Source organism: Chenopodium quinoa, unplaced genomic scaffold (genome assembly GCF_001683475.1).
Source record: "Chenopodium quinoa cultivar QQ74 unplaced genomic scaffold, ASM168347v1, whole genome shotgun sequence".
Classification (NCBI taxonomy): Eukaryota; Viridiplantae; Streptophyta; class Magnoliopsida; order Caryophyllales; family Amaranthaceae; genus Chenopodium; species Chenopodium quinoa.
The window spans coordinates 3,142,162-3,156,250 of record NW_018745063.1 but is presented as its reverse complement, the minus strand read 5'-3'; the positions used below and the strand labels follow the sequence as shown (position 1 = coordinate 3,156,250).

The following is a 14,089-nucleotide window of genomic DNA, read 5'->3' as shown; positions in this document are numbered from 1 at the left end:
GGGTCTAGCCGGCCTACGCCGCCTGGTACCTCTACTTCTCAAACAAAAATGACGGCGACTGAGTAACTCCAACGTTAACTCATAGTCACTCCTTCAAATTTGGTATGGAATCTAAAAGTTTGAGTCGTCCGCCTGTTTTAAACAAACAAGGGCACTCGAACCCCTATTCCTACTAAGTAACCTATTGAGTTAATAGCCAACAAACATTGGCGAATCAAGGGGTCTAGCCGGCCTACGCCGTCTGGTACCTCTACTACTCAATCTAGATTGCGACAAAGACTAAGTAACTCCTAAGTTAATAGTCACTCAAACTTAGTATGGAGCCTAAAAGGTATGAGTCGTCCACTTGTTTTTAATAAACAAAGGCTCTCAACCAATACTCTTGCTAGGTTAACAAATTACGAGTTAAAAGCCAACATTGGCAATAAAGGGAAACAACCGGTACCCGCCGCTTGTTCCTTGGCGACTAGGTAATTCTATTTACTTGGTCAGACAAATTGAATAAATAGTTCGAATACCGATTGAATAAATGGCCGACTGATCATCTATCCTGGAAACAGACCACCAGTCGTCCAGGGGCATAGGCGGCATACTTACTATTTGTACATGTCTTAATGTTCGGCCATACACAACAGTCGGTCTAGTGAACAAATTAAAAATACTTAGACAAATTTGAATCAAAACAAAAATTTGATTAAAAATGAGCCGGCCATAAAAGACCAGCAGAATATTCAAAACCCCGGCCCCCTGGCCGGGTAATTACAAATCAAACGGCACGCAGGCCGTGGAAAAAAAAAAAAAAAATAATACTTAAAGCTTAAGAAGGGGGCAGTTCAGTATCAGCAGCTGCCGCCTGGTCAGCACTCTTGTTGCTGGACTCGGCCTTAGCTGCACCCTCTTTTGATGCCTTACCCCCAAGTGGCACAAGCGCCACAACCGGCTCTTCCTCCTCCAACGCACCGTCCAACGCCTCTTCTTCAGCAGCCGCCAGGATCTGTTGATTATATGTTTCCGAACACTGGCGGTACGTTCTTTCCCATGAGGCAAAGTCGGCACTGGGGAACAGTCGTTCCCAGGTCATGCGTTGGATTTGAGCGGAGTCTTCCACCATCTCCCGGACGAGCTCTTGTTTCTCTTGCTCGGCCTTGTCCGAGAGCTCTTGGGTAAGACTCTTCTCTTGGTTCACCAGGCGTTCTTTTACGTTGGCCAAAGATTTCTCCATGGCTTCGTAAGAGTGCATTTTTTGGCGAAGAGGTTTCAGCTCGGCTTTAAGGTTGGTGACGGTCCCCTCCAGCTCGTCAACCTTCTTTTGGGCCGCCTCTAACTGAGCCCGAACAGCGGCGGTAGCCTGCGCCTGATAATAAAGAAGATCAATGGTCAGTACTTCATTTTGGGCAATTTGAAACATTGCCTTATCACAGCTGGAGGCGGCCATAGCCTTTGCGGCCTTTACCTCTTTGTTTTTTCCGATCAATCGGCTTGCGAAGGCTGTTGACTCGGAGCAGGGCCTAAGTACAAAGAAAAACAGGCGTCAGTTTCCAAACAGAAAAGTTAACAGGCGTCAGTTTCCAAACAGAAAAGTTAACAGGCGTCCTGGAACTCAAAAGCTCAAAAATATGCTAAGTATACCTCAGCTAGGACCCCTGAAATCCCATCAAGGTCAAGGGTGCCGGCACCCCTGACCGCCTCCCTGTCAGATGGAGGAACTACTTTAACCATAGACTTGGCTACCTCAACCAAGTCAAGTCCCTGGGGGCCGGCTGCATTAAGCGAAAGGAAAAAACAAGTTAGACCTAGTCAAGAAGGAAGCAAGGGTGAGTTTTTACAAGCAAGTGTCCATACATCTAGGCGGCCCCGCCTGGGTTTTTGAAGAAGTGGCCGGCTGCTTCTCAGCCGCCACTGTTTTCCTGGAAGACCCAGGAGAGCTTGCAACAGTCGTCCTCCGGGCCTTGGGGTCCGGCTGTTGCGAGGAGGAAGCCCTTGGAGTGCCAGACTGAAAACAAAAAGAGTTAGTATATGCATAAGACAACTAAAAGAGGAAGAGTTTTCAAAGCTTACCAAGGGTGCCTCCTTGTTGGGGGAGTCGGCATACGACTGCTTCATGAGCGAGGCCCGCAACATGGCCGCCGCAGTCTTAGATGCTGATATTTTACTCATGGCGTCAGCTGCAAGAAATAAACAACAAAGTTAGTAAAAATCCCAAGTAAACAAGGCGTGAAAAAACAGAGTATTCGTCAGGCCGGCTACCTCTAGAGCACCGACTGCCGAGGCCACAGGCGGCCAAAAAGTACTCGTCATAGAGCCACTTGAAGCTCGGGACGCAGTTTAGGGGTACTTGCTCTCGTACCCCTGAAGTAGAGTTCACCCTAGTCTCTACTTTGAAGAGTCCTTTGTCTAGGATCTCTCTTTTAGCCTTTGGGGGAACAGGCGGCATGGTGCGGCCGCCTGCGAGAAGAGGCGGATCCCTATTCCACTTGTTAAAGCGTTTGTTCAGCTCCGTGTCTGAACCCTCGATAATAAGGAAGGTGTTCCGCCAATCCTTCCATTTGTTCGCCTTACCTCTCGTCATGAGGTAACCCCTATGGCTTGTTAGTTGGTACCAGCCGGTACCTCCCGACTTAGGGGTCCGGCTGAGATAGTTCATATGGGCGAAAGCCTCAAAGCTTGGCTCCACCCCGTACATTTCGCACCCGGCCACATAGCCGAGTACGTTTACCCAAGAGTTGGGGGCTAACTGCCATAACCCCAGATCATACCCATCTAAAATCCGCTGAACAGCCGGATGTAATGGGAAGCGCAGTCCAGCTTTGATGGCCGCCACATAGCAGCCAAAGCAGCCGTCACCATAGCTGGTACCAGCCGGCCAGACGACAGTGTCTTCTGGATCCGGCACGAACAGTAAAAATTCCGGGCCCATTTTGTGGTTAGCAATAAAGCTCGCCACGTTGTCTTGCATGGTTGCAATCCGGCCCCGGGGTACCCTGCAGTAGTAGGGGGCGTTTTCCTCTCTGTAAGAGGCGGACGGCTCTGCCCAATTATCCCCCTTCTCAACTGCATGAGAAAGTCTCGCCTCTTGTAGGCGGCTATGTTTTTCTTCTGAGCCTGGAGAACTGTGTCCAGAAGAGCTGGACTCAGACTCGTCCTCTGACGAGTCCGAGGAGGACGACTCCTCCCCTTTCCTAGAGGGGCCCGCCTCCTCTCCCTTAGAAGGAGCAGAAGGAAAATTAGACATGTCAACGGTAAGATGGGAAGGGAACACCTTGGCCCCTCTCTCAGAACTGTCGGCTTGACAGTCGCCTCGTTCTACATCTGGCGCCTGGTCAGATGTTTCACTAAGGAGCACCCTTTGGGAGGAGCCGTCTGAGTTTGATATCTTAGCAGTCTGTTTCGTTCTGGCCATCACGTTCTGCATAGACACAGATACAGTCGGACTTTGTATAAAGGGCAAAGATGGGTCCAGAAAAGGGCAGGCGGCACTCCTAGTCCTAGATTCAGTCGTCCCCGGTGACCGGCTGATCACTAACTTAGGTCGTGTCGTGTGCTTCCATGGTGCCATTTCAAAAAATAAAAAGAAAATTAAGAGTAAGAGAACTGAGTTACCTGAACGAGTGTCGGTTGATGAAGTCCTGGAAGTACGGGTCAGTCGGCTTGTCAGAACAGGCGGTAGGCAGAAAAGGTCCGAAATGTCAGAGCAAGTTCAGGGGTCCGAATGTTCTCGCAAAGCTCTCAAATGTGAAAATGACCGAAGTCAGCACTTCCTTATATAGGCGAAGTGAGAAGGCGAAGGGTCGCTTCCAAATTCAAAATTTGGGCGGGAAAATCTCTCGGCCGTTTGCAAGGTGACACCTGTAGCAGGCCGTCGCCTGTCACCGTGCGACACCTGTCACAGGCGACATGTGACCAGTCACGTGCCACCTGTGAGGGGCAAATGATTAGGGGATTTTTGTCCACCAATCACCGTCTGACAAGTGGACCAACCAGGTTCCGCCACGTGTCCTTCACGAAGGCCAACAGGAGCCTGCCACGTGTCAATCACAGATACGTCCTCTACGGACCAATTTAGACACGCCACGTGTCCACCCATGCCAAATGGGAAAACCGGCCATCAAGGCCCAATTCAGTCTAGAGGCCCGATCAGCCCTAGGTTTACCTTAAACCTAGAGAGTGACACGCTTCTCAAGGCTATAAATACTCAATTAATCCTCATTAGTTGGGTAATCGAATAATCAAGAAATCAAGCAGAGAAGAACAGAGTTATTAACAACCGGCTAATCTCGCTAACGACGCAGATTACCAACACTAAGCACTCTCACCTAGAGAGATCTCATTACTTTAATTTCTGTATTGATTACTCCTTAATCAGGTACTAACTTGACCGTTGGAGGCGGAGCTCTCAGGAGTCTCCGTTATTTTGCAGGTACAGGCGTCCGGTTCCAGTCTCGGAATTGTAACTCTCCCGCAGGACATCAGAAAACCCCGAAACAAGTTTGGTTAAGTTCAGTGATCCAATTCGGTTAACTTTAGTGATCCAATTCGGTTAAGTTGTTAGTTCGGTGAAGTTGTGAGTTTTGTTAAGTTCAGTGATCCAATTCGGTTAAGTTGTGACTTCGGTTAAGTTTAGTGATCCAGTACGGTTAAGTCGAGTGAACTAGTCTGGATAAGTAGTGAGTTTGGTTAAAATAAAGTTGTGAGTTCGGTTAAGTTCAATGATCCAGTTCGGTTAAATTGTGATTTTGGTTAAGTAAAGTTGTGAGTCCGGTTAAGTTCAGTGATCCAATTCGGTTAAGTTGTTAGTTCAGTGAAGTTGTGAGTTTGATTAAGTTCAGCGATCCAATTCGGTTAAGTTGTGATTTTGGTTAAGTAAATTTGTGAGTCCGGTTAAGTTCAGTGATCCAGTTCGGTTAAGTTGTTAGTTCGGTGAAGTTGTGAGTTTGATTAAGTTCAGTGATCCAATTCGGTTAAGTTGTGACTTCGGTTAAGTTTAGTGATCTAGTACGGTTAAGTTGAGAGTTCGGTGCGGTAAAATTCAGTGATCCAATTCGGTTAAGTTGTCACTTCGATTAAGTCACGTGACGGGTCTATATAGAGCACCCGTTGTGTTATTATTTTCATACCAATTGCACCATTAGTTTGATTTAGTTGTTGTGAAAATGGTCGATGTATGTTGTACAAAATGCAATTCAATAGACCATATCCTGGAGGGGGGTTTTCGTTCAGGTCACATCACCGAGATTTGTGGGGATGAGGGAACCGGTAAAACCCAGATCTGTTTGCAACTATTGTTAGCTGCTCAACTTGATGTAGCGATGGGAGGTCTTTCCTCCTTTGCAGTGTACGTCACATCAGTTGCTAACTATCCTGCTGGTAGGCTCGCTCAAATGGTTCCACACGTATTCGGTTCATTTCCACCCCCAGATCTTAATCCTCTAAAGAGAATATTAGTGAAAAAGGTAGAATCACCGTACGAGTTAATTGAGACCCTTCAGTCGGTTGAAGAATTAGTCAAGGACGACAGAAGGTACCGTGTTGTAGTCATAGACTCGGTACCAAGCATATGCCGCTTTCATTTCCATAACACCCGTGAGTCAATGAAGGAGAGGACATCTATTGTTAACGTGTTCTCAAGTGGTCTTCGATCACTTGCAGAAAAATATGATGTGGTCGCGATAGCAGTTAATGAAACTGTGAAAGTGAACCCTAATGAGCAAAGGGATTGTGGATTACAATAATCACAAATGGTGTAAGGGTTCGGCCTGCTTTAGGGAAAACATGGAACAACAGTGTCAGCACAAGATTATTTGTTGAAAAGAAATACAATGAAAACCAGGAGTTTTGGGAAAGGACAATCCGGATTTGTTCCTCACCTGTACTCGAACCCGATGTAGGTCATTTCAAAATAAACGGTCAAGGTGTAGTTGATGTTTAGTGAATTACGATGCGGGTTATTATTATTATTTGATTTGATTTTTAGTGAAAATCCGATGTCTACATTAGTTGATAGGTTGTAATGTGTTATATTCATTTTTGAGTTCATGTTGTAAACCGTTGACCCTCTAAACCCTTGTAACTCTAGGGTTATTATTATTATTTGATTTTACTAACGTTATTATTGTTGAATTAATGTTTATTCTATTACTATTTTTGATCACCATATTGCATGTTATGTAACTTAAAATAACGCCTAATAAGATATTAAGTGAAAATAACGCATGTTATTTCATATTATTATTTAATTTGACTAACGTTATGTAACTGAAAATAACGCTTAACTGAAAACAACCGGTTTAGGTTCCTTTTTAATCTTGATATTAAGTCAAGTAGAGGCCAATATGAATTCCCACTTCCTACTTTGCTTTATCCCTAATCGTAATGTGAATTCTCACTTCCTATGATTGCCAAGTTACAAACCGACCAGTTACAAACCGAAAACTTTCAAACCGTTAACCCGATTGACACCAATTTGTTATAAAAGAACACATTTACCCTAAGCTTGAGATCCAGCCCCACTATTTTAAAAACATTGAATTATAAATATCTTTTCTTTTATGGGGGGAATGTTGTAACAAAAGTTTTTTAATTTCAAATTCAAATTTCTCCACCAACGAAAACTTCATCAACGACCACAATTACATTAGATATTGATTACAATTAATTTTTACCCCCGGTTGTCAACATCCCAACAAAACCATTTCTTTTGAAACCATTGAAACTCCAAATTCAAGATGAATGTGAAAGCTCTTCTTTCAAAAGTGATGAAATTAGTCGTAGGAAACCCTCAACAATTACCTGTACACATCCACCCGACTGAGCCAACGCTGTACTTTGGTAAGTACGAAACAGAGGACCAACCAGAGATTGAGTAAGAAAGTCAAACCTTACTTCACTCAACGAGCGTCGACTATGACCGGGTATTGTCTAGGAGCTGAAATACTGGTAAGTTGTTAATTTTGCTAATTCAACTTGAAAACAGTTCAATTTTCTGAACTTGTCATTTTGCTCTTACCAGCCAGGGGAGACCTCAGAAGAGGGGCTGCAATACACAACTGAGAACACCGTGCAAATGGATAGGATTTAAATTTGTATTCAGTTAATTGACATCTAAATTGCAATTTTCTATTTTTAAATGTTTTTTTTTTTTTTTTTTTTTTTTTCTTGAGGTTATATTATGTGATTTTGTTTATTCAGTTAAAGATTATGTACTAATTTGTGAGTTTTAAAATGCTGAACTTTAAAGTGTACTTGTTCCTCATTTATATTAAAAAACTGTAGGGGAAAAGTGAACATGTTAGGTTGTATTTGTGGGACCCCGTTATTGGTTGGGGAGGGGTAAATGAGGATATAGGCGCGAGAATGAGATTCAATTTCCGCCGATTTAGATTCAATTTCCGACAATTTTGATTCATTTTCCGCCAATTTTTAAAACCCAGTGAATTATTCAAGTTATATGGCGCAAAATTTGACAGCAATATAAAATGCATCAAATGGAAATGGAAGTAGTCAAACTAAACATAGTTTCTGTTACACAAAATGGTGAAGAACGAGCTCAAAATTCATGTCTCCCAAATAAGGGTTTCTAAATGTAAAAAACCACAAAATTTTTCCACAAAAATTATGAAAACAACCAAACTTCAATTAAACCCATCCCACAACACAACCAAATACAATAAGAACCCAATGAAAAGAGGTTTGTTGGCTATGATAACCAGCCCCAACCTGTCAAGTGAGGGTCAACTTACGCTGCGGTTGGTAGACCCGGAAACAGCGGCCAGGTGCTTCGCCAATGGTTCATCATTCAAAGGTGATTTGCTAGTAATCACTCCAAACAATTACGCTACACCAGCAGCGTTACCGGACATTTCTGACCTAGCCCTGTAGCCTAAGGTTTTTAGAGTGTTTGTGAAATGGTTGATGTCGACTACTGGTGGTTGTAAAGGGTATGGGTCAGAGCACGTATTCCCAAAGTGTGTGAAGTAATTGGTGGATCCTTGTGCGCCCATACCAACAGTCCAGGAAGAGTGTGATTTGTCAAGTGGGAACACTCGCTGCAACTCCGTAGTTATCGAAACGACTTTAAATTGTTCAACATCGATGGGACTTTATGTGCTAATACCATGTTAATTACGTGCACCACCAACACATCAAACATATTAGACGGTAGAATAACCACGATCAAGTTATCGGTCGAAGAAGTGCATTTCCGACAGCCAAGAAAAGGAAGTTCATGGTCTTGAACTGCCGAGATATGGGGAGGGACACATTCATCCTAGAAATGAAATCAGCTTTTGAGTTAAATATGCCTGATTTTGTTCTACTAACTGAAACAAGAGTTTCCATTGAGATGGCAAGGGTGATTACCAAGAAATTATTGCCATACAGGGTTAGCGGACGGTTATATGGTGCTGCCAAAGGAGGATATGCAATGCTGATTCTCGCAACCGACATGGCGGTAAACTTGATGGGTTACGGTGGAGGACAGTACAAATGTGCATTCCAAGATCTAAATTCAAATGTTAAGTTATAATTACCCACTGTAACTTTTTAATTAAATGTCCATGTTCTAAATTATCTCTAAAGTATTATATGTAATGTTATTTTAAATTGATTGCATTTGCATTGCACCATAAATTTTAAATTAGGACAATTATTATTGGATACACTAAACATGTCACCCAAACGTAACATGTAGCCCAAACATAACTCAGCCCAAACGTAACACAGTCCACTACTTCACGTAACCCAAACCCAAACCATGTGCAGTCCAACTACTTTTGTACAACTTTTTATGCCCAATTGTAATTGGACTCAAATATACAGCATAACCATATATTAAGCCCAACTTTTTATGGACTTACGGTATATACAACCCAACTTTTTATGGACTAACCATATATACACCCCAACTTTTAATGACAAACTCAGCCCAAACGTAACACCATGTTTAGGGACTAACTATATAGCCCAACTTTTAGGGACTAACTATACAGGTAACTACACATGCTTTACTTTTTGGACTATACGCCCCAACGTTTTTGGGACAAACTACACAGCCCAAATGATAACATAGCCCTACTTACAATGACAAATTAGATACACATCATAGAGGCCAAACACATTAATAATCATGATAAACTGCATATCAGGGAGAATTGATAATAATTAAAAAATGTAGCTAAAATAAACAATAAATTAAACACAAAACACATTAATCCTACCTTGAAAAAATAAGTTACATTACATTACACATATTCTAACAAATTAGTCACATTTTGTCGCAATTACAAACAATCAGAACATTTCGGGATGATGTTTGCGTCAGGCCGTCAATTTCAGTCAACAGTGCATCCAAATTCACAACCTGAACATAAAGGGAAAAAAATAAGCACATGCCATTTTTAACAAATTGTCAATCTCAATACGGTAACACTGCAGTGACTTACTCGTTTATTATACATAGTGAACAAATCAGACAGCGAATTTGAAACAACTACGTTCAACTGATTTGAAGAAGAGGCACATTTAAAAATGAAAGATACACGCGTAACAAGGGCACTACAACTCTTCATGTCCACATCACAAAGCTGTTATTTCAACATAAACATTCTTAAATAAAAAACAGCAAAGGGGAATCAAAACAGGTTACTAACAACACAAGAACAACATAACTAACCTCAGAAGAGACCAACACAAGCAGGTAGCATCTGTTATTGTTAAAGAACGCATCAACAACATGTACACATGACACATCAGTATGAACAACTCCCACAAATGAAACAACAATCGCCTAGGTAACCAATAACAAAGTTATTATAATGTTAACAGCCATATATAGTGGCACAGATGAAAAGGCTCAAAGAATAGCATACCGAGAAGGAAAAATTGTTACAGAGCTGCTTCCCTATCATGCATACTTTATCCTCGGAAATTGACCTGAACAACTGAACAATAAACACCGGTCAGTTAATGATGCCTAATCCCCACAACTTGCAAAACATAATTCCATAATACAGCTAAACACATTTGTGAACATTTCTTACAAAAGAGCAAATCTTCCTCACAACTTGCAAAGCATCATCAGAAAACCACCTAGTAATCATGGAGTACGTTAAAACAACACCACTAAACGAAAACCAAAACAATTATACAAACTAATTCAACAACAGCTCCATAGGTATACCTCTTTATCTGTTCGACTTTAAACCATAAATCTTCTATTTCAACAACATTCAAACAACAGTGGAAGCCCTGAAGCTGAACTACAAGGACCAACATCAAACCATCCTTTTGGTCATCATCAACTGCCTCAATTGGATCCTTATGACGGTACTGACGTAGGTTATTAATCGTGGGATATCACCTCGGTGTGGGCTTTGTAGACGAAAATACTGAACCATGTCTGAAGGACTGCAAAATACCAAGTGCAGGATCAGTTACTGCACCGAAGGGTTAACACCAACAATTCAGCTAAAAATATTAATTAATACCTTCGCACAAAAACCATCGATGGGCCCATCGGTATCCCTAGCCAACCGAGGATGGCTTTCACCATAAGCAACATCCAAAGTCTGCAACGGTACTACACATTCATACATACACTAAAAAAATATCAAAAATTAAATGCACAATCAAGGGTATCAATACATAAACCAAGGACACCAAAATTGCCGCCATCTGGGAACTAGTCTTCCTTGATAGCCTTTCGAATCTCCACCATGTTCCAAGCCTCTATCCTAGGAAAAACTCCCCAATCCACGGGTAGCCTATCTAGCCGGTCCAAATACATAACCTATTAAAAATAAGGGATATTTTAAATTCAAAATACACAAACACAACCCAAATTGTATATAAAAGTACTACAAATCAAGTCTTACCACAACAAATATAAGACAGCCCCCGCATCCACTAGCATAACCACTTGAATAGAACCGCCTACCAAAAGTACGAACATTATCCATAAGATTTTTAAGAACAAGACTACACCAGTCAAAATCCGCGGCATTAGAGGCACAAATTAGTGACGGAACAAGGTCAGCCGCCAATCGGGATGACTGTGTGGGACAGAGCAGCACCTCAAGTGACAGCAGGAGGAATAAGGTCTTAAACTCAACAGATTCAGTTTCCTCCCAAAGACCCTCAACTCTTTCCATAAGTTTGGAATTCACTGGAATGCCCTCACTGATACATTTTCGACCAATCTTCTTAGACTTAGTATCCCAGGATTTCCCATATTTTGACATAATCTTATTAACCTGCCCCAGCATTTCTTCATTCAGTGACTTATAGGTAGGGACAGCCGTACCACTATTTGGTATACCCAGAATCTAGTGAACTTGATTTTTAGACAAGGAAAACACTCTCCCATCAGCAGCCCTACGAGTGTAATTAAAAGGATTTATACGTGTCATTAGCCAGTATGCTATATGCCTAGGAAGATGCATGTCTGCTACAAAGTGCAGAAGCCCCCCGAATCCCATTTCATACACCCAACGTGTTCTACGCTCATCAAATGTCTGGCATATCCTTCCAAAAGTCTCAATCCGACATACAGTATTTGGTGGTTGCGTCCCAAAAACAAAGGAACTAATAAGATATCAATTAACACACAAGTTATTCACATATATTCAAGTATTAAAAAATGGAGGACAATGGAATTACTCACCCGGGATCTGGCTTCTTCCATTGCCCTAAGTACTTCACCCTTTTCTTTAAGCTTACCCCCAGGAGACAACGTGTCATCCTACAATGCATATATATGATATATATTAAGTGGCAATTACTTTAGTGTGTAAACATTTAAACAACTTAAATATTACATAAATATAACCTTATAGATGTCTGCATGCAGATTCCAGGACTTTAATCCATCATATAAAGCAAAAATAAATTCAAATTCTATTATACCAAAACAACTAAGAACCATATTCTACAATTAAATTCAAATTCTACTATTACCTTATGTACACAATCACCAACGCATACCCTTGACTTTCTTTTCAGATTTTTCTACTATCCGTAGTTTGCATTTCCCACAGATGTTCTTCACTAATAAAAACAACAAACCAATTATACGATTAATCAAGGTAAGATCAAACTTTCAATCCTCTACCAACCACGCACTGTATCAGCTATATTCCATATTCAATTACAATTGATAACACATGAATTATCACAAAACAGGATTAAACAGGACAATGGAGTAGTGCAGCAGATCGAGCGATTTGAGGAAATCAAATCAGAAATAACAATGCAGTAGACCAATGCAGTGCTCTGTTGAAATGAAATAAGGAAGTACACTGCAATTCACTAGAATATAAGTTAGAATTACACTTACCCCTCCTTTAAAATTGATTAAGCGACACGTCCTTGAATTACATTCTGCACCTCCATTATCGAAGCTCAATCTTCACAATACAGCTGTTACACGCGGATTTTATACCGATTATCATTGCAAAATCACCGGGCAACCTTCTTAGACAACCAATTCATCAATTCGAGACAACCTTCTCAGACAACCAATTCATTAATGAATTAGGGTTATAACATCCCCAATTGACGACGACGACGAAGTGGAGAGAGAAAAACTTTAACTTTTTGCAAGTAACGTCGTCAAAATTCAACTCAAACGGCGGGTTTAACTCTTTATGAGTGATTTCCAATTTTTCCCAATCTTTATTATACAAAATGTCGCACGTACCCCTCTATAAACAAAATTCGTTTATAGAGGATATAAACATGGATTTTCTCATAGAAACAGCATAAGATGAGGCTTTAGAATTGGCTTTAAGTAATAATAAAGGGATAGTAGAGATAATAGAGGAAGAAAATGAGTATAACGAAGAACTTGAGGATAGCAAATTTGAAGAAGAAAACTATGAAGAAGTAAATAAGATGGAAGGAGAAGAGTTAGAAAATTCAAAGTCAGATGATAATGAGGAAGATAAAAGCAAAATGACTACAGGTCAACTGAAAAGAGTTGAGTATTCATTTGAAGATAATGACCTAGATCAAGTAAACAAAGAAAGCTGGAATTTCCCCCAGATTACTAATTAAGGATAAAATATTTAAAACTTCTTTCTTTAAAACTAGAACTAAATATGTATGTGAAGAAATGAAAGGAAGTATAATAATCGAAGATTGTGAACAGAAGGCAGCCGAAATTAATATCATAAACTGGAAAAGTATTAAAAAAATAAAGAAAAAGGAAATTATAGTTATATTTGTATTGGTGCAGTACATGTATAAATAACTCCTTTGCAAGATTTTGACAAGAATGTTAAATGCTTGAGTTTTATTTGGGATATTAGACATAAAGAATTTTATGATCAAATATTTAGCGGTATCACATGTAACTTAAGTCAAGGAAAGGTAATATATATATGTGAACCTAGATATTATGTGAGCTTAGAGGATTCATTTGCGTCAAAGTTTTTAACTATCAAGCTATTAAAAGAAGGAGTGAAAATGCATAAAGGAACACGACCCATGCTATTTAGATGGAAGGTGGTTTATAAGTTGGTAAATAATATAGACTCATCTTGTAAGAAACAGATAGTCGATGCTCAAAAATATGAGCAAGGAGGAGGTCTTAAGAAGAAAATTACACCTATAAAAGTATATAAATCCTAATGAAATTGAAAATATTGGGAGGAATTCTTTATGAACCCTAGAGTTAGCAATACATCGAGTAAGATGTTAATTGATGAATCAGGATTACTTCATATTGGGATGATTACAAAACCTAAAATACAAAGAAATATGAGTCTTAGAACACCAAGTCTAAGTAGACAAAATTCAACAATAATAAGGATGAAAAAACAAGGTGATGGAAAGCCAGAAGAGGATGAAGAAGAAATATTAGTTCTACTAAAGAAACTAAATAAAAAAATATGAAAATAAAAAAGCCTTAAAACAACCGGAAAGGCATAGCATTGATATGGGGTCATATTCTAATTTAGAGTTAAATGAAGATCCAAATAATTCTATTGATAAAAGCTAAGGAAGGTAATTGGATATAATAAGACCAAAATGGTGAGTGAACCAGTATATGAAGATGAAGTTAATATTCAAATAGAAGCTTAATGAAATATCCAGT

General features: G+C 40.3%; 2 protein-coding genes across 5 annotated transcripts; one reads left to right on the top strand and one right to left on the bottom strand.

Annotated features, from left to right (window-relative positions):
* The first annotated feature begins 5,150 nt into the window (after window positions 1–5,150).
* On the top strand, window positions 5,151–5,729 carry LOC110709324 (DNA repair protein XRCC3 homolog). The gene has a single exon (XM_021887536.1). It carries the CDS (start codon window positions 5,151–5,153, stop codon window positions 5,727–5,729), a length of 579 nt encoding a protein of 192 aa, XP_021743228.1.
* A 3,383-nt stretch (window positions 5,730–9,112) lies between these two features.
* On the bottom strand, window positions 9,113–13,097 carry LOC110709275. 4 transcript variants are annotated; one of them, XM_021887492.1, is made up of 11 exons: window positions 12,329–13,097; window positions 11,950–12,039; window positions 10,869–11,734; window positions 10,639–10,783; window positions 10,482–10,562; window positions 10,175–10,401; window positions 10,035–10,083; window positions 9,864–9,935; window positions 9,668–9,781; window positions 9,438–9,578; window positions 9,113–9,355 (listed from the first exon to the last, which is right to left on the bottom strand). In XM_021887492.1, exons 6-11 carry the CDS (start codon window positions 10,267–10,269, stop codon window positions 9,260–9,262), a joined length of 567 nt encoding a protein of 188 aa, XP_021743184.1. In that variant the 5' UTR covers window positions 10,270–10,401; window positions 10,482–10,562; window positions 10,639–10,783; window positions 10,869–11,734; window positions 11,950–12,039; window positions 12,329–13,097; the 3' UTR covers window positions 9,113–9,259. The 4 variants fall into 4 exon arrangements, with proteins under 4 accessions (XP_021743184.1, XP_021743185.1, XP_021743186.1 ...); XM_021887493.1 differs by having other exon boundaries at window positions 10,482–10,783; window positions 10,869–11,577; window positions 11,657–11,734; XM_021887494.1 differs by having other exon boundaries at window positions 10,482–10,783; window positions 10,869–10,926; window positions 11,657–11,734.
* Between the last annotated feature and the right edge of the window lie 992 nt (window positions 13,098–14,089).